General features: G+C 43.1%; 1 protein-coding gene across 3 annotated transcripts in view; it reads right to left on the bottom strand.

Annotated features, from left to right (window-relative positions):
• DVL1 (dishevelled segment polarity protein 1) overlaps window positions 1-21088 on the bottom strand; it is a 104673-nt gene that overhangs the window by 37453 nt on the left and 46132 nt on the right. For all 3 annotated transcript variants that reach the window (XM_056333180.1, XM_056333181.1, XM_056333183.1), the window contains exons 3-4: window positions 13130-13251; window positions 8018-8130 (exon numbers count right to left, since the gene is read on the bottom strand). In XM_056333180.1, the coding sequence (XP_056189155.1) occupies window positions 8018-8130; window positions 13130-13251 (235 nt within the window). The remainder of the gene's footprint in view (window positions 1-8017; window positions 8131-13129; window positions 13252-21088) is intronic.

The raw sequence follows: 21088 nt of genomic DNA, 5'->3' as shown, positions 1-21088 counted from the left end.
TCTGCCTGCCGTGACTCAATCTGACGGGGATTTTGCTGCCTGCAGCAGGACTGCACCTGGAATGCAGCACTCAGATCTAAATACCACATCAGCAGGAATCTGCTGGCACCTTTAAGCCCATTCCAAACAGACAAAGCAATGGCCAAAACACTGTGAACACAGGTTTACAGGAGGAAATGGAAATGACCTTAAATCAGTGCCTTTTGAAACATGGTGGCGATTTCTAAGTTTGTTTCTGCGTGTCACATCCAAGCCACAAACTTGGTCCCACTACAGAGGTGCAAAGGAAAGATCCCAACAAAGGAAAAACCTGTATTTAACTGCAGTTTCCCTCCCCTTTCCTCTTTAATTCTTAACATCTCTGCAGTGACTTAGTTATATCAAACATAAACATCATATTATTATTGTTGTTATTGTTATTATAATAACTAAATACCCTTATTATACATACATACGTATATTTTTTAAGGCTTCTGATTAGCAATGTGTTAGCCTACCTGTGTAAATTAAAACTTCATTATATGGCTTTTCTCATATTGTTCAATATAAACCAAGAATGGAAGTGAATTGTTCTTTGAGCGCTGTTAAAGGTCCCCTTCATTGCTTCCCTACAAGCCAGTGCACAGCTGGATTCAGCTGGAACCGGGATGAGCGAACAGGTAAGGAGAAGGGTTTGTAGTCTCATTTTGCAGATCTGAAGATGCACGTCTGAGATCAACTTCCATATTTCTAGATATTCCAACTAAAATACACCGGGTTTATATATTAGATCAGAAGAGCTCACTATACTAATAACGCCTCCAGTTTACATTTTTTCCCTTTCCTTTTTCCAGCTCTATCTTCCCTGTTAAATTTTAAACAGAAAAAATGGGTTCAACTTGACATGTTTCCTGTTTGAACTAAATCTTCTTTATGGAAAAGCTCCTATACGCTGCTACAATAGATAGAACAGGCTTTACCAGTATGCAAATACACTTCAGTTTTAGCAACACTTTATACCTCCCAAACAGCACCAGGTATTGGCGTTCGCAGGAAAGGTTTGCTTACTTGAATTCACGGGGAACGTTTGCTGTGTAATTAAGGTGTGCATTGAAATCCATCAAGATTTTGTAATCTCTCTACCCATTTAAAATTCCCTTTTCTAAGTTTTTCCAATTTAGAATTTGTTTGAGGGGTGGGGGTTGGGAACCATTATTAGAATTGAGTGAGTACTTTCACAAACCATGATTAGAAAGGTTTTATTCATAAAATGCTTGCATGTATCCAAGTGCTGAGCCTAAACAAGAATCAATCATTCTCTGCTCTGGCTGAACGCCTGTCCCACTAATAACAGGACTTTCTGCCCTGCTGGCTCCCTGCTCCTGTTTCTTCATTACAGGATGACAGAGTTCACCGAGACTGTCTGACAAAAGCCTTTCAATGTTTCACAGAGATTAGAATAAAGCATGGCCTAGGAGGTTAAAATACGTCCTCCTTGACTTCTGTCGAGCCCTGCCTGAGGGACAAAGGCACATCAAAGTGCTAAAGCAAATCAGCCTTGAAAGCGGAAAAGAGCGGAGCAGCATCTGCTCAAGGAGGCTGTAAAGAGGGTCCTGTGCCACTGCGGGGAACCAGGGTGGCAGTGTCCCAGGAAGAAGCCAGAGCCAAGCTCCCAGCTAAGAGAAAAACCAACAGAGCTTCCAGTCACCACTGATGCAGAGAGTCTCTACCTGTTATGGACAGGAAAAACATCACCACTTTTTCGATGAAGGCTTGCAACCCCATCCGTGCAGCTCGCTGCTGCGTGCAGGGGTCAATCTCCGCTACGTAAGCACGGAAGGATGAGTATTACAATGTCTGCTCCTGCTTGACGCTTGCTATGCATGCTATATATACCCCTAGACCCTGACCTGTCCAGTGCTTGAAATTCCCTGGAACCCTTCAACAGCCCCCCTAACCCCTCCTAACCAGAGAAAGGCTCCAAGACATTGCCATAGGGTAGACTACGAGCAGTACCGACGTTCCTGCTCTCACAGGCACACAGTCCTACGCTGCCAGTATCCCATGGCATGGCCATCTGGGCACCTCAAACCTTCAGGGGTTCACCAACCACCTCATAGTTGTTTACACGTGAGAGAGTCTTTAAAGAGCAACCACTGTCGCAAACTGCATTTTCAGCTACCACTGTTTAAGTTCCTGCTGCCATTGCTTTGTAGTCCCAGCCCTTTTTTTGTTCAGATTCCTTGGCATGCACTATGGTAAAGAATACATACGCTGCAGCAAGGACTGGAAATCTGCAACAGCTCCTCTTCCCAAACCTGTGGGGATCCTACAAGTGTGTCCACATTCAGAGCTCCTGAAAGCATAGGTCATTATCCAGCATTTTTCAACTGGCTGCACAATACTGAAGTTCACCCCACAGCAAACCCAGTGTTGAAACACTAGTGTCAACACTTGACATCTGCAGGCTTGTCAGAAACCGAGCAGGAGCTATAAAACATTCTCTAATGTCAAAGAAAACTTGTCCCTTAATTACCTCCCTAATTAGAGCTTCCACAGTCCCCTTTCCCACTCCTCCTCAGGAAAGTGACATGGGAGCTTTGTTCTACACAGCACGGGGGTCCCAAGAACATGTGCCAGGCAGACCTCCCACATTTCTAATTAAGATCCTCACTCTACTTTCACTTAATAGGACTTTGTCAACTTTCCAAAGCAACAAGGACTTTTGTTGCTTTAAGAGAGAAAGTGAAGCTCTGACATACTGACAGCTCAACTCTTTCAGACTAATTTTAGATGAAGCTAATGCCAGGGATAGATTTGCTACTAATTAGTGTGAAAGATGATCAGGAGAAGACGTATTCCCCAACACATACAAAGCCTCTTTGGATACAAAGCCTTTAAAAAAAGAAATCATTTCTCTGCATATGCTGCCTTGACAATATAACCATCATTATACCTTTATACACATATATATAGATATATATACACACACACACACAGAGTAGCTTTGTCCATGCTTACCTCACAGGGCTCATCCTTCTCAGCTAGTTCACTTTATTAAGCTCACTGAGAATACAGCAGCAGTATCAGAGCAAAACCTCTTTCAATTTGCACTTCTGGTGTGCAACCCCATGCTTGGAACATCAGAATAATACAGCAAATTTAAACTTAGGCAATTCCCTGGAGAAAAATTACATCTATGCTTCTCGATCCTTCATGGTTTCCCGAGCTTTACTGAGCATCTGTGGATAAGCGGTGTGTGCTTTGCATGCATGACATCATACACCATTCTGGTTCCCAGCAGCAGAGAATGGTGTATTAAAACTTACTGAAAAGGAACACAGATGAAAAGCTGGAGACTGTATAAGCAAGCACTCGTGCTACAGGTTAACAGGTCGGTGCACAAATAACCGCAGCCCCGGCAGAGGAATGACATAAAGCTTTTTTTACAGCGTCAAACAGCTATAAATCAGGTCCAGGAGCAAAGCCCGGAGAGCAGCTTCCCCTAGCACCTATCAGGCACTCAGTTCGATGCAGAATTTCAGCACATACTTCAACGATGTAACTGAGGTTGACCAAAATCACTTGGATTTAAGTAGACTTCCCTTAAAGTTAAGCAGGTGCTTAAGTGATGAAAGACTCAGCAACAAAACCAAGAGCATCGCATGGCTGATGAGGCTGGGAGCAGGCTCTGCTGATGTGTATTTGGACATTTAGAGTAGGTAAGGAAGGAAATTAGTGATGCATTGATAACTGCCCCCCCTGGCCAGCCTTCCTCCCACTCTCCATTTAAAAGGAAAACTCACGCTAGGCAGGATTCATCCGAGCCACTGCTGTTCCCTGATGCCGTGAGCTGTGCAGCGCTACCACAGAAAGGCTTCTAGGCATTGGCATGGGACAGATTAAAAACCTCCTCTCAAGCACAGCAAGATCCAGGGTGATAATTCTTTTGAAACTACATCCCTTCTCACTTTTCTCCCTATCTCTGGCAGACATTTCACCACAAAAATTATAAATGCACTTTCATAAACTTTTTTCCAGATCAGCTTCCCTTATGATTTTCTTAGTATCTGAAATGTCACATACTCTCAAACGCACATCGATGAATGAAGGAGTTTCATTATGTTCCTCAGCCCATTCCATTCTCTTTGTATGTATATTTTTGAAGACACAAGCATAGGAGCATCAGTGGCTATTTATTGCCTCTGGTCTTAAAATAATTTAAGGAAAATGGGTGGAAGAGCTGGCAAATGCCCTAGCCTGTGCTGTTATCAGAGTGGAACCCCGGTCTAGTAAATCACATCCTCTCTGCTGCAAAATTCTTCTGCATTTTCAATGGAAAGAGGTGCAAAAACTTTGCCAGACTACCAGGTGTGTCCCACATCTTCTGCCTGCAGTATACCATCAATATTTATAATGGCCTCTGTATGGAGGAATATAATTGCCCATTAGCAATTCAGCAGAAATAGTTTTTCTGTGATGAGTAATCCTACAACAATGAAGCAAAGCATTTGTCAACAATCCGCCCATGATACCACAGTTTTAATTATCAGCCATCAGAGAATCTGGCTAGTTTACCAACACCCAGACTCCTCAAACCAAAACTGAAGGCCTCAGTCAGAAACCTGTTGCAGTTCAGGCACCGACTGTCAGACTGACCTACCCACGTTTTCCAGTCTGTTGTACAATTAGGAAAAAAAAATTGTGCAAATTAAAATGGAGGCTAGGACAGAAATTGCAAAGAAACTGGTTTAACTCTTTAAGGAGTTCAAATTTATTTTTTTTCCTAGTATCAACAGTAGCTACAGAGGAAAACTCCCTTTTTCCCATGCCTGTTTTCCCTGCCAGCTTTTGTCTCGCCTGTTTCCACTATCAGCTTTTCAGGGCAAAGCATCTGTCTGTTCTGAGCTCTCCATATAAAACTTTGCCCTGCGAGCATTTTGAATAGCTGTCACTGCAAAACAAAGAGGAAACAAGTCGGCAATAAACATTTTTTAGTTCATACACTGTCCTCATGCACAGACACACAAAAATGCTTAACCCTTCAGCTTCTTGCCAACTCATTCCTACCCCTTTCCCACACCATTACTCCCCCCCCCAAAAAAAGAAAAAAAATATTGCATAGACCAATTATTTGAGCATTAAACTGGTCTTTTTATGAATTAAAATCTGTGATTTAAGAAAGACAGGGATGATGCTTTAAGGACTCCACTGCTATGTAGAATGACTGGGGAGCAAAAATAGGTCCGTGGGTCTAACCCTTAGTGAGAAGGAATGAAAGGCTGCCCACAACTAATGGTACCTGTATAGCTCATTACCAAGTATTATTTCAGTCTTTCTAAAAGATGAAATTTAAATCCATTTGGGAGATTAAGATGAAATTCGCTCCTACTCATGATGGAGCCATGCAGTGGGGGGCTGGAGGGCATTTAAGGGAAAACTAGCAGCCAACTGAAAAGGAAACTTGTGTCATGCTCTGAAAACCGCAGTGATCCCTAAACACCAGGCTGACAGGAGAGAGGTTTTTCTGCATAGTTAGAACTCTGCTTTTCTGCTTACATTTACTTTGAGATATTTTCATTTTACCTACATTCCCAACAGATCTGTTTTGCTTCCCTTCTCGTCCCTGCCCTGGGGTTTTCCCAAGTCAGAGCAAGAACCTCATTCTGTTGAGCCTCCCAGTTCCACAGTGACTGGGGATCAGTGGAGCAAGCTTGCTTGACCTGTACAGGTTTTAGTTCACTGTGTCTACACCTATGCAGGTCCCAAATGGCTCATTAGCACCTTCTCTCACTTCACCTTGTTTGAAACAAATGCTATAATACACTCGTCAGTTTTTCCTTGTGGAACAGGTACTTCTTGCCCTTTGCAGAACATCCAGGGATATCCTCATTGTCAGGGTGGGTAAATCTTTGTCATTCACTTTATACCATTAATAAGCTCAAACAGTTACAAACACTATGTGGCACATGTTGCTGTACAGCTTGGTGAGCTGGCAGGACCGTACATATGTCTTGGCTACTCTAATAATACCTATGGAACAAACCTATGAGTAAGGCAGCGCTCCAAGGAAGATCCCTCACCCTGCCTCTCTGTGAACTACCAGAGCTGTAATTTTGGTATTATTTAAACAAGTCTCTACAGGACAACATCAAACACCCTAAGTGCATTTCCTTTTCTCTGCTGGGAAAGGAAGATTTACCACTAGTTCATAATGACAAGCGAGCGCACAGCTTCTCCCCCTGAAGTAACTGTGAGCCAGGTGTCACAACCTCCCTGCCCTTCTTCCACCCCTCTCCCCCTTTTCCCATTTTCCACCCAACTGTGCCCCAAGCAAATAATACATGAAGACTCAAGAAAAGCATGGCTCTGCTAACATGCGACCATTGTTATGAAGAAGCCTTAAAATCCTTCTCCAGGAGAAGACTGTTTTACTTTTTTTAATCCTTTTAAGTGGCAGTTCAGGATATAGTGCTGAACTGTGCAATTTGGAGACGTGCTTTCAACTGAAAATAACACACTGGTTGTTTCGGGTTTTTAAATAAAATATTCTGAGCACAGAAACACTGTGGACATTAAATAATATATTTCATGAGACCAAAATGATACAGCAGTGATCCTTGCTTTATGCACATTAACAAAACACCTCTTGCTCACACCTTTAGCCTGCTTCAGGTAGGAGGCCTAAATTGTTTTGAGAACAGGTAATGTTAGCATTGCTGAGTGACATGTTCTTGCCTGAGTACAGCTTAGGCTGACATGAGAAGGAGGAATTGTTATCCCATCTCCATCTAAAGGGAAAAGTATGAATTAGTTGCGGACCACAAGCAGGCAGAAACTCCTGCGCTTGAACAATAAATAGCAGACGAGCAATCTCGACTCTGTTCCTAGACTAGACATGCAACAAACAGCTCTTTTGCCACGGATGTCCACGGCAAAACATGCATTGGCACAAGTTTAAACCAATGTTAAAACCAAATCACCTTCTAACATTCCTCCCATAACAAGTTTTTAACACAGCACTGTCAGGAGATTCTGCCTCTTTCTGTGATTTCCCAAAGGAATTTGCAGTCGGATTCCTGCAAAGACAGCTCTCTGCTCCACCCACTGAGTAATTTCCCTTCGCTCTGAGTCAGTTGCAAGTTGGGAGGGTTAAATGAACAAAAAGACACCTGCCTCTAACACACAGTATATAACTTCTGGGTTTCTAACTGGAGGCAAATACTTTAGTGGGTGGAGCTGTGAATGAAGCCTGTGATGGCATCTCTTGGGCCTAAGTATTCCATATTTTGGACCATTTTAAACTCAATGGGTGGCACCTATTAATTCTTAATTAAGCCTAGAAATTCTTGCCTGGCAACAAATGAAAAAAAACAAGCTTACTTTGATGTACAGACTAGAGGCAAGGGATGAAGTTCTGTAGTTTATATATGTCCTTTGTGTCTATTTATGTACAAAAAAAGATCTTGAGAGCCAATGCGCTGTCGTTATACCAGCATAAAACACTACCGCTGATCCAAGCCCAGAGAAATCAACTTACATTATTTCAGAGTATTTTGGCTCACATCTTGCAATGTTAAAATACTAAGACTCTCAAACTGTCTACCCTGCAGACTCCCAGCACATCACACAGTGTGTTCTACCTTTAAATGAGCAAACTTGAATAATGGAGGCAGCCTAGCTGTGACAGTATGGAGCTCAGCATTGCGTGTCGTTATTCCTCTCCAAGCTAATCATCTTCTAACACTATAGAAAGTTCTGCATATTGTCAAAAAGAATCTCTCTGACACTTTACTGTAGGCTGTATGACATCTTAGATGTAATATGTCTGACATCTTAGAAAATGCTGAGCTTCAAAGAGTTTCAAAGCAATTATCAAATTATTCCATTGAAACAATAACAGTCCCTGAAAGCACACAGGAAGGCAGACACACTTCTCTTCTGCAGGATTGATGTGAAAGTAGTTGTTGCTCTGAAAGATTATCAGAAAAATTGTTCTCTCTAAATGAAAAAGAAGAAAAATGACAATAGGACTCACCATCCTCATGCCCTTCTCTATTTCTCCGTCGATGTCTGTCTCGCCGGTGGCTAATAACTGACTCTGTTCCTGTCTCATTGTCCAGGCCATCCCGGCTGCTGGCAGCATTTGGGCTGTAGAGAACAAATAGGAAGAAACAGTGGAGTCATCTCTTCTTTTCTTTTTGATAAAAACGGTTGCAGTCATGTTGGTTTAAAAGCCAGAAAACTATCAAGCAGATTAGCTGCAGTCTTGCTGCAGCACTGCAAGCTCCCCCAGACTGCTCCGCTCACCCCAAAACCACCCGAAGGGTGAAGGCAGTTCAATATCAGCACTGTGAGACACAGTGCTATTTGCACAAGTAGTATCATCACGACATTGAAAAAGCTGCCACAAGACTGTTGCATGAAATTTCCATAGAAAAAAACCCCAGCCTACTGGTAGGCTAACACCAGCTAAGAAAAGGATGATTTTAGCACATGCTGAGATGACAACTACCTACGAGACAGCTTTAGCTGCTAACGCACTGGCAAAGGACATGGGATTTCAGCACAGTCCTATCGTGACAGCTTTAATGTCACAAATTTGCACCAGACCTGCCTAACACAAGACCAGGCGGATAACACTGGTTTTTGGAAGAACAACACTTGTTGACCCTAACACTCATCGTGGCCTCCAAAACACCCCAAGTTCCTACGCATCTCCCAAACTCTCCCACGTTCATTCTGAAGAACACAGATCCAAGCCATAAATACAAGTACGTATATGCTCCTCTAGTAACGCCAGCGGATGACCTGCTTTATCAGGGGCTTATTCTCAAGCCTGGGAATTGAGCTGCCTTTGCTACAATATCCCAATACAAAATTTCCTTTTTTTTTTTTTTAAACTAAACCCAGTGTTTCAGCTCACTTCCTTAAGTGCTTGTTCACCCTGAACAGGTTTATTTTCCTGACAATAACAGGCAGCATGCTGACAGCCAAAGAGCAGAAGCTACAGCTCACCGTGGCCACTTTTGACACAGAGTGCTGACCTTGAAGGTTGAAGTCTTGCAAATCACAGTAAAGCTCAAAATAATTAAGCGCCTATCTGTGAAGTGTGCAAATAGACCCAAGGTCCTTTCCTCATGTTCTCAACTGAAAGCTACACAGATATGCCAGCACCATACGAATCCAGTAAATCCCAGTGAAGAACCACTATGAGCAAGGAAGCTTTGGGCAAAAAGCAGAAAGATCTTAACGATGATCTCAGTGGCCAGATTCCTTCCGCTTTGCTTTTGCAAGGGGTTTACTGAGAGTCACTTTCTCACCACTACAATTAGCCAGAACAAAACGTTTTGAAGAGGCAGCAGAGAATTTGCGTGGGTTAGGGCCACTTTCTGGGATGAATCTAAATAAACAGCAATGACAGCTCCATACTCTTGAACTTCCAAGCATCAAGGAAGGACCCAGTTCATACAAACCAGTCTGGCTTTCACTTCTAACTCCAATAGACAAGCCAAGTCGGATAACCAAGAGCAGTGGTGAATATATATGACTGCTTATTTGCAACCATCTGTTTCAAGATCTCTGCTGAAGGAAAAAAAAAATATATCAGTCATGTTAAAGCAGAGTTGGCTGGAGCAAAGGGGAAGATGGAGATGCTCTTTTTCCCCCTGCTGAACAGAACTAGCTTAGCTATTTAGTTTTCCCCTCAGGCTCAATCTGTTTTATGTTTCTCTGCTATTCTTACATTTAATAAGCTCCCTTGAAGTGCTCACATGGAAGGAAATAAGAAAAGCCTCTTGCAGTGCTGGCAAAGGCCATAGCTCATTTTAATGGACTAAATTGTGGAAACTGATCTAAAGCTCCTGAAAATAGAATAGTGCATGATCTGCTGCGGGCTAATGCTCTGTGGTGAAAGATTTCCCTTCGAAAGTTACTGGTCATAACCTTTCTCTCTGTCCCATAAATACCACCCGCTTAAAAAGGAGCCCAAATTCACATCTGCCCTTTGCACCTGCTACTTATGCCTGACATATCCTACTTATGCACAGCGAGTGCATAATGGCCATCATTATACTTACACCAAAGCATGAGAGTCATTCATTTATTTCTCCTAGAATTCCAGGAGGCCAGAGTACACTGCCATGCACATTTTACGTGGGGAATTAAACTACCAACAATCTAACCAAGTGGCGCCACGGGCTTCTGTGGAAGTTGGACCCAGTGCTGGTATATGTGTAAGCGCATCTGGATAGCGTTACCTTTACGAGGGCTGCTGAAAAGGCGTCCGCACACGCACGCACCTTCTTTGCCTTAATGAAATGTACAGACATGCCCAGCACACGAATTGGGAAATCGAGGTTGTTATTCAAGAAAACATTTGACCGCACATTTGAAGCCACCAAAATGCAAGCAGGGATGTAAGTGTTGTCACGAGCCACGTTCGCATTTCTTGTTCCAGTCCAGCACAACTGGAAAGGGACGGAGGGTGACAGTCTCCGAAGGTCACCCTGCGAGGCTCCCAGACATCTCAGCAGCACCATCTAGTGAACACTAGTGACATACTAGTGAACGCTGACACTTCCCACTGCTAAATCGCTTCCAAGGCTAGATCTGCCCCCAAAGGTGGCTTACGCCCTAACAAAGGGTGCAAAAGGAACCTCAGAGCTGGCTCCTCTCCCCTCTCATTGCTGAGCCAATTCAATTCCGTTCCATTTTTAGTGCACGTACCCAAGAGCTGTGTAAGAAAGGTAGCTCAGGGGTCACCATGCTCAACTCACTCCTGCACCTCCACCACCTGACCCGGAGCAGCCTCACCCATTCGCATGAACGTGGATTTGGCAACCACTACACAGAAGCAGCGGAGCATGAAATACAGGATGAACTTCAGAACCCTCCTTAGGGAGGAGAAAAAGTAAATTTTCTTTGGATTTAATCAGTAATGAAGCAAACTATCAATGCTGTCAGGCAGCTAGTTGAGATTACCACTTCATCTCTGATAAGGATCTCATTCCCTTGGATGGTATTGCCTGCTGACCTGTCCGCTTCATCTCTTCTGTTCTTTGTTGTCCAGCAACACCTCTGTTTGTACAATCATACAACACCTAGCTCATTTGGGGCCTCCTACGTAAATAAGGCCTCAATCAACACTGAGGAAGGAAGACAGGACAGGACACATCTCTGGTAGTTTGAATAGCATCTAAAAAAAAAAAAAAAAGCTCTGGGATTTAGGAGCAAAGAATCTAAGTCACACAAGGGGAGGTGACAGGTGAGTATCAGCAATATTGAAGTTACAGTTGCGAAAGTTACAGGGTTGCACGGCTGAGCTCTTTAAATGGAAATACTATTCAAGGAGACAGTATGCAGAAATGGCACTGAACTCACTACTGCAATCACCGTGCCAAAATCCCAAGAAACATAATTTTTAAAAATTGCTGGAGAACCGTAAGTGATCAGAAGAAAATAGTCATGATTCAAGTTCTGAAAGCCACGCTTTACAGTGAAAGACTTGAGCAGCTCAACTTACTTTGTTTATCCAAGAAAAACAATTTCAAAACATGGCACATTCTTTATCGCTTGAAATCTTTAAACCTAAAGTGGGTGTGTTTTAAAGCGAAATTCTAATAGTGAAACAGAATTAAGGGCTTCATGCATAATAACTGAGTGTGATACTCTGCCCTGTGTTATGGAAATAAACTTAGGTCATCATAAGGCTCTCCTCTGAATTGAAAAAATAAACCACATCAGCCAAGAACACGGCAAAACGTTAAGACAATCAATTGTGACAATAAGAATCAACAAAGGTATTAAGGGAGAACAAGTTTTAGTCCAGAAGACTAAAGCCCCACAAGCCACATTCGCTACTGCAATTTAAAACAAGAAAGAAAAAAAGGCTCAGGGGAGAGAGAAAGGAGGAAGGTGGTTTACCTAGGAATGAGAACACAAGCCACAAGGCACGACCTCCTGTGTTGCTACTCCTGACTCAGCATGACCTGCATAAATTACTTCACCCCTTTGAGGATTCCCACATTTGCTTTGTAACATGAAGATATTATCACTTGCAGCACTGTGCTGACTGACAGCAGGAAGATACAGACAACATTTTTGGAATACCATGGAAGGCAGCAGGTGCATCAGCAGAGCACAGCTTAAATCTCATCATCTGAGTACACACAGTTATCAGCAGCAAGTGGTTCCACAAACACAGACTTGTGCCTAACTTACAATGTAATGATTTTTATTTAAATACAGTTCGATCCCGCAGCTATGACGTGTAGGTATAGGTCAGGAAGACAATGCACTGGTTGGATTTGCAGGCCATGTGGCTGCACTCATACCGGCATCTCCAGTCACCAGAAAGCAATTCCCGAACGCAGGAGGGCAGTAAAGCCTTTGCAAGAAGACAGTGTCAGGCAGGTTAGCACTTTTCAAGATTTCTTGCCCCCTCTCAAAGGTATTTACCTGTAAAAGACTCATTCACCACACTAAGGGCTCTTCCAGGCAATAGCTATCCCAGAAAGCAATGGAAACACACAACACCAGGCAAATCAAGACCAGGTTTCCTTCTCCAGACATGAACCAAGATCACACCTAGAACCAGCTCCTGCTTTAAATCCTCCTTGTGTATGTTCAGAGGGCCTCCCTGAAAACGAAGGTGTCCTAAGGATATACATTGGCCCTGCGCATGTAAAGGGCAATAACAAGGCTACCATTAAATCAGATGATCCCCAGCCTGGCTCCACGCAGTTCAAGCTGCCAGCCTGTGGATGCACGTGGAGGAGGCATTCTTCCTGATGTAAATTTTTTCTCTTGATACCAGTGCTCTGCTGGCTCTGCATGCTACGTCATCAAATAGTAATAAAAAGTTGTCATTTGTACTCCACAAAAAGAATTTTTGTCTCCCTTGCTAATTAAGTCTCCACAGTGGGTTTCAAAATGAGATACATAGGATACATATTTCATCCTAACAATGACAGGGGTTTTTTTCTTCCCATTCCCCTTTTAATTCTTCAGTTCTAATAAGTATATAATTTTTCTAACTATTAGAATAAACAGCTGGTTTGCAGCAGCAGGGAGAAATGCGGGGAAGAAATGGACAAGAATTGCATTTTCTGGTTTAAAATAATAATAAAAAAAGACAACTTGTTCTTACTGGAATGATGGAGGCCGGGAGTCTCCGATGCCGCCTGTTCTCTCAATGGGTGGCGGAAGGTCTGTGTGGCTCTCGGTGCACTGGGAGCCTGTGTCAGAGTGGGAGCTTTCAGCCAGGACCAGCTGTCAACAGAAAGAAGAGAATTGCATACACTTGTAAAGGTTTCTCCACTCTGACATAAGGTGTTCAGCCACTGCTTTGCTAAATATTCGGTGAGATCTAAGGGAAACCAGAGGAAAGGAAGCGCTTAGTGTCTAGTTGCATGGATTCCTGCCAAACTTTCATAAAATCAGGTTACATTCAATCTCAGCATGAAAACATCCTCAGCTAGGATACGCACAAAATCCTGCAAGCACCACAATTTTTTTCTCATCTAAGAATGAACAAGCAAAGCACACCAGACAGGGAGTGCACTTTTTCTTGTGACTTGCCATTACAGCACTCTTGGAGTTGCCCAAGCGTGCAAGTTGTCAGCATTCCTTGCAAAACGCACGCACATTTAAGACTGTGCTCTCCGCCTGGTTTTGCCGTGACAAAACCAAAAAGCAAAAGCTGAAACTTGACCGTATGACGGCCCAAACATGGTATAACTTCTTATAAAAAGACCTTCAGAACCCCTAAAAATTCACAACTTAGTCTGGACCCATCACCAAAATCTCAAGAGTTGCCGCCCTCTCTATTAAGAGTCTGAATTAAAACCAAAATTCACCGAATCTCAACAGCCATATACTTTAGGAGGAGGACCAGGATCCTGATGTTCATCATACTTTTGTCCTCTGTGCCTGTTTTGTCTCTTAATGTTTCCTTAAGGCTAAGCTGCAGATAGGAAAAGTTATTTTCCAATTGTGCCATGAAAACAAGGACATTGCGTGCACCCTTCTGTAATTCGTAATGACCTGAGAACTACACTTCTATAAAACGACACAGCTGTAACCATCACCTTCAAAACTCCTCTGACACTGACATTTACATTCACAGAAGGTGAAGGTGCCTGGGAACCTGCCAGCCAGGGCAGAAGGGTGCTGCAGAGCACCCAACACACAGCACCCACGTGGGAAGAGGTAACTGAAGACAGGCTGCAACACCCAGTCCCCTCAGTACAAACAACAAGCATCTACATACAGTTTGGGAATTATTATATATTCCAGTCCCATTACAAGGCAGGGTGTAAATTCTTCATTTACTAATGCCAGCACATATTTCTATTTCCCATTAACATCCTCAATCATTAATAGGGATGCTCCTGGATAATGGATCACAGGCACAGTCATGGCACACAAGAAGCTTACTGTACTCAATTTTACTTCCAATAAATTCAGGACAGAAAGACCATCTTCATTTAGTATGCCTAGCGTGACATCTTTAATCAGCAGATAAACAGGAGAAAGAAGAATGAGTCTCTCTTCCCACCCTCACCCTCCTGGTTTGTAGCTCGTTGTAATATACTGATTGACAGAGGATCTACCATTTAACTATGATCTGATTCTGTCCACTTATCTACCAGGCTGGTATCAATTTTCTGTATTAAGAATTAAAAAAAAATAATAATAAATAAGACAGAGATGCTCTGTGTTAAAGAATCCTTCTGTACACCTAGGTGAAACTGGTTTTCCACATTAATTTTTTTTTTAAATCTTAGTGCTGGAAGAAGCTCTTGGTTGAAGTCTACACCCAGGAACCAGAGTGGGTCTCTTCTCTAATACTAATTCAGTAAATCTTTTATAAGAAAATTGGCACTTCTGCCTCAGTTTCCTAACCCAGAAAGGAAGGATACTACCAATTTTGCACAACTGAGTTAAGATAATTAACATGCCTAAATGCAATATAAATCCTAGGATAGAAGAACCATACACACTGGGTAAAGCATCACTACAGAAAAACAAACAACGTGCGCTGATCCAAGATTCTTTTTCATTTGATTCCTAATTAGCGGTTCCAGTTCTAATTCAACTTCACCTGCTAGATTATGTGGTTATTTTTTATTAAAAAGCGTAACAGTGGAGAAAGAGATTCCACTCCTCTACTACTCAAATCAGGAAGGCAGATGACTAAGGTGCGAGGGTTTGTTGCCCAAGATGAAAATAGAATCCCATCAACTGAAAGACTTGGTTAGTATTTTAAATGACCACATAAAATTACCCTCCCGTTAAGCTGGGCATCTGATCTGGATGAACCCCCCCAAGGCCTGTGGGCACTTCAGACAAGCAAGATGAAGGAAAAGGCAGGGAGGCAGCACTGCCGACACCACTCCACTTGCTCAGCCTCACACAGGAGGTCGAGAGCAGCCTTGAAAGTCAGTTCAGATCTTGCACACCCTCACCTAGTTCCATGCTTCCCTTACTGTATTTGCAATGTTTTTGCAAGAAGGGGAAAAAAAAAACCCTGCCTAACCAGAAAGGAAGCTAAAACCGACTCATGTATTTCAACAGCCCACTGACCACACACAGCACTCTCTGGCCAGTACCAACAGAAGTTAGACTATAGTGACCTAGAGGTGAAAAGGTTTATATCCTATTACCAATCCCCTAAGCCACCTAATCACTTTACTGTGTCCCTTTTAACAACATAGTTATAAGGTCTTTAATTAAATAAATGCTCAAATATAGATTATATATAGAGATTATTACCTTTCAGAGCACCTTAAAGAGGCAACAAGGTCTCAGCTTCCCTCTATTTTTAGCTGTAGAAGAACTAGCCCTATATAAGAGATTCCACTATAACTGGTTAATTTATCAAGGGCTAGTTCTAATATAATCATCAGACAGATGCTAAAGAAGCGGATGGAGAAGGAGAGGAGGGGACTGGCATTCAGGATGCAGCATGTTACTCCTAAGAGCATGTATCATAAATATGAGAAGGCAAACACACATAGACTGTCAAAAAGGAACTGCCTGAAGACAAAACAGTTCTCCAGCACCCCATGGAGTCAGCTGCGTTATTCAAACTCTTATCACCAAAGCAAGAGCAACAGAGGAAACACTGAAGGGAAAAATAACATGAGCTTTCATAATAACTTGATAATTAAGGTTTCTTTCTTTCAGGTAGGGAAGTTAATGGGCGATGTTTAGAAAGCCTGTTGGCATGATGGGGATGCAAGAATGTCTCTGAGTCTGGCTCATCCCCTGAGGATCCTCTGTGCAAGTGCTTTCACTAACAAAAATCAAACCAAGGGATAAAAAGAAGGAAAAAGAATGAAAGGAAAAAAAAGAACAAAAGGATAAAGAAGAAACTGGGTGCAGGCAAGACCTATACATCCCCTCACCCTTCACATCCTAAATTATATCAAACTAAGCAAACAAGCACCTGGCCTGAGTTACCTGAAAACAGGAAAACATGTTCCTCCTTCAAGCCTTTCTGCTGAGCAACACCTGTCTCAAAGATGAGCTTGATGCGAAAAGAGAGATGAGCCAACAAGACAAATCCTTTCCATATTTCAGGATATTTGTTCTTTAGTATTTCCCTGCTCTGGAGGAAGAAGTCTTGGCGATGCAGAACCCATTATGAAGGCAAACCCACCAAACTGATCATCTCGGGAGCGCTGCTGAGCAGAAGCAAAATTCACTGCAGCAAAGCAAGTCCTTTGTGAATGTTGCCCCTGGGCTGTGATTTCCTGAAGGATAAAGCACTGGGTCCCCACTTCTTCTTGGCCTTCAGTGGGATCAGAGTCACAAACAGCCTCAGACTATGCCATTACCATTATAAAGGGAAGAGAGCTGCAGAAATTACCCACGCTCATCTTTCAGCTGCATTCAGGGAATAGACTGCTTTAAACCTCAACCAGTTCACTACCAGACATAGTGAACTGGAGATACATGCCAATTTGAGAAAAAATAGTAGCAATATCTCCTGTTTCCAAGCAGCTTGTTAATACTAGATGAAGGTCTTTCAGATTTCAAGTAGTAACTCATAAGCACAACAGCCGTGATGATGCAGTGGCCAGTGCAGAACTTCTCATGTTCACCTTCCCTATTAAGATCTGCTACTCGCAGCCTGGCTGAGGCATTTCCACCCAAAGTACATTTATTGTAATTCAGACACATCCTCTGGGGTGAAATCTTGCCCCTGAGGAATAATAATAAACAAATAAACAAACGAACCCAATAGCCTAACAGTTTAAATATGTTGCCTCATGTGATCTTACTCTTATGAGAAGCAGGACCTGGGAGCTCCTGCAAGAGGACCTGATTTCAGGGATTTAAGTGAAAGAACTTGAAGCAATTATGTTCTTCAGACACAGATTGTCCAGACCTCTGTCTGGTTACAAATGGAGCGCCCACCCTTCATCAAAGCTTTTATTCTTGACTTACAGATCTCTATGCTCATGAGCACTAAAAAACACAAATGGATGGCTGCAGACCAAATTAACAAAAACACCCCAAAAGAGCATTATAAAAACATTGGTTGTGCTAGAAAAGAAAAACTGGAGGAGAAGATGGCACATGCAGCGAGATGAAGGCCGCGCTGTCTAGCTGATTTTCCAAAGGATTGGACAGGTATGGAATACCGGGGTCAGGGGGAGCTGTAGTGAGTTAGCAGCCCCACTTCTTTCCAGACACCTCACATAACACCTTGATTTGATGAAGGTTTGGCTGTGACTGCCTAAGAGGAAGAATTCTAGGGGGGTGTACGCTTGTTGACAGAATTCACATGTCAGTGCCCTGGCTCCATGTGTGGGCATACAGAATCGCTGCTCCCTGCTTTGCCATGCCAGCTAGGAGTTCCTCATTTCTTCCAATGACGAGGAACACTCTGTAAATCATTAAGCATTTTATCAGCTTTAAGATAAATTGTGTCCTTTCCATTGACAAGCTACGGTAGGAATAGAACGCTCCAATCTTATATCACTTTGAATGGAGAAGACAATGCTCTACTGGACTGCTGCATTATAGACTTCTCACTGTGCTTCTGGGAGAAAAGCAGCGTTAACCCCAGCCTCCTGGCCAGAAGCCAGCCCTGATAATTATATTTCACCCATCAGGCTTTCGCTGCAGTTTTCACTGGCAGTTAGCATTTTAATCCACTTCTTTATTTGCACTGTGTTGGTACTGTGTGCTGCTCGAGAGCGTGCCTGCGGGCTGTAAAGTCCCACCCCAAAGGACTGCATTTCCATGTGAAACGGGGATGTCTTCCGTGTGGCGCACATGGAGGAAGTTAATAAAGAAGTGTGGAACTAATTGCAACTGTTGATTCAGTTCATTCCATCCTACTGAACGCTGTTTGTTTTTTCAGCTGAGATCCTACCGTCACACTCGCTACTAAATCTTTTCCAGGAAGTGGAGAAAGCGTATCATCCCTGGCAGGTTAGCTAAGGATCTCATGTTCTTCAGATATCCCCAGCGATTCCCACACAGCCACTTCCAATCCATAACTGTACATGCAACGGCGTGCTGTGCAAGTTGGCTACTCTACGCTGGGCTACCAAAACACGCAGCCTACTCCTGCTGACAAAAAGCGCCTCTTTCCTTCCGTGCTAGAGAAGGCTACCCAGGCACTGCTAGGCATCTGCTAAAAAACCGTTATCTTGGAACTCACTTGCAAAAATGAAGTGTTCAGTTCTCCGTCTGCGTCAACACTGCCCACTTCAGCAACACTCCCCATCTCAAGTCCTAGTACCTGCACAAAAGCCAACTACACACCAGCTCCTTCTGCATGTTGTAAGCAAATCCAAGTGATGGAAGAGCAATTAGCAGGAAGATGGCTGAGCTCTCAAATGCAAGCAAATGAGGGTAGGTCTCTTCTCCCAGATAATGAGCAACAGGACAAGAGGAAACAGCCTCAAGTTGTGCCTGGGGGGGCAGGGGTTAGATGGGATAAGAGGAAAAATGTCTTTGCTGAAAGGGTGATGAAGCCTTGGCACAGGCTGCCCAGGGAGGCGGTGGAGTCACCATCCCTGGAGGTGTCTAAAAACCACATGGATGCGGCGCTCAGGGACATGGTTTAGAGGTGGGCTTGGCAGTACTGGGGTTAATGGTTGGACTTTGTGATCTCCAAGATCTTTTCCCACCTAAATGATTCTGTGAGTGGCTCAAAACACCAGCACCCCAGCCAGAGCCAAACAGTGACACCAGGCCAGTGAATGCTTCCAGTGCCAGGAGAGCTCATTTTCTTCCCATTATTGCTACCAGTCTTCAGTGAGTCATTGGATCAATTGCTTCACCTCTCTATAGCTCAATTTCCCTTTTTCTCCTCTCCATCACATTTGCTTCTGCTTTTCACTTAATTACAGCAAGGACTGCCCTTCATAGCACTCAGCAGACATCTCCAGCTCAGGCATTACACCAGCTCAAGGAACTGGTCTGTGCAACATCCATGGCTGAAGACACCAGACAACAAGAACCTGTCTGGGAAGGGGAAAGAGCAAACATGGGTACACTCTGCTCTCATATTCTCACCTGGCAAAATATTTATTCGTCTACCAGCATGAAAACGACAATATTTAAATTCTCAGTGTTACTGAGAGCAGCAGCAGCTCTTGGTATTTCACTCAGCTCAGGGAGAGGTGAGGGATTGATAACAGGAACTAAAGAAATACCCCAAAAGAGCCATTTGTATTTCTGACAGCAACTTCAGAACAGCCACATTCATCTACAAGTTGAAAGTAATTATTTCCTATAAAGCCACAGACGTCTCAAATCCCAAGCCAAAGCTTCAGAGACGTGGCCCATTATCCACACGATGGCTGCTCCCTGAGGACCAATTGCACAAAAGGACTTATAGATGAGGCCCTTTATTCCACCAGGAATTCTGTCAAAGGCAACAGGACTCCACATTGCTAGAAAGCCTGCAAAAGCCTAACAGGAACGTGATGTTTATTTTAGCAAGGAGAATTGTCTGTGCTGGGTAGATTAGGCTTTCCCTTTTTTTCCTGCTGAAAACTACAGTACATTTGTTTGGGGTTTGCTCCAACCACGGACCATAACTACACAGAGAATACAGGATCAAGCTTATATAGCCTGGAAATCAGAAGCTGTTACAGGCTGAAAGGAACAATTTTAAGAAATCTGTGGCTGCCAGGTAAAAGGTGACCTTTAGTGCTCAGAGACAGAAAGATACAGACTGGGTTTCAAAATAAAATTGCCAACTTGTATCTGTGATTTTATCATCTTCCGCTTTCTGTCATTGAAAGAACATATTGTATCTTCATGAAATATACGATCTCAGATTACTCCCAGATTCTGTTAAGCATCTCAGGTGTTTGTTTATGGCACAGTATAGCAGGCTAGCTGTGAAGCACATTCAGTTTCACGCAATGACGTTTCACAGCAAGTACTCCAAACACAGGATTACCTGCCTCGTGGAGAACATGTGCACTCAGAATGGGAAGGAAATAAAGGATCTGCAATCCTAGAATCCTATTTCCCTGTCTCGCCCTTCCAGATTTTTTCAGCAGGTTGGTCACTTTTTCTGTGAGTTTACACATTCCTCACCCCAGCTAAAAACAGGTACTTTTTTTAGTGAAAAAAAACCCTAAAACCCCCTTTTTTTAGTTTTTTTTAGAGTGAAGTGGAGACCTAGCGTCCCCACGCTTCTGCAAATGCTAGCGAGCACTCCAGCCCCACGACTAAGGAGGTAAGGCTTCCTTACAGGCTCCTTTCCCCACCTGGTGCTGATTACAGTTAGAAACAGGACAGCATCTTTCGATTCAAATGTGAAATAAATCTAAGAATCCTTGAACGTATCAGACTAGAACCACCCAACGTTACTTTAGCAAAGAGAAGACCGTAAGATTGTAGAGCTCTGAAGCTTCCTCATTCAGCACATTCTTTCATTATTTTTTTTCTTCAAGTCCCCCATCCTTCACGTTAACACGTTTGCTTCTTCCCCACCTCTTTCTCATAAAGGTCTAGCACTCCAACCCCTCAGAGGAATTTAATTTTCTTATACTAGGACTCGGGTCCTTCCCTAATAACTCATCCCGGTACATTAAAGGTTAGGAATCTTTTCGGTGCTCCCACCTCC

The sequence above is a fragment of the Falco biarmicus genome, chromosome 3 (genome assembly GCF_023638135.1).
Source record: "Falco biarmicus isolate bFalBia1 chromosome 3, bFalBia1.pri, whole genome shotgun sequence".
Lineage (NCBI taxonomy): Eukaryota > Metazoa > Chordata > Aves > Falconiformes > Falconidae > Falco > Falco biarmicus.
This window is presented reverse-complemented; position numbering and strand designations above follow the sequence as displayed.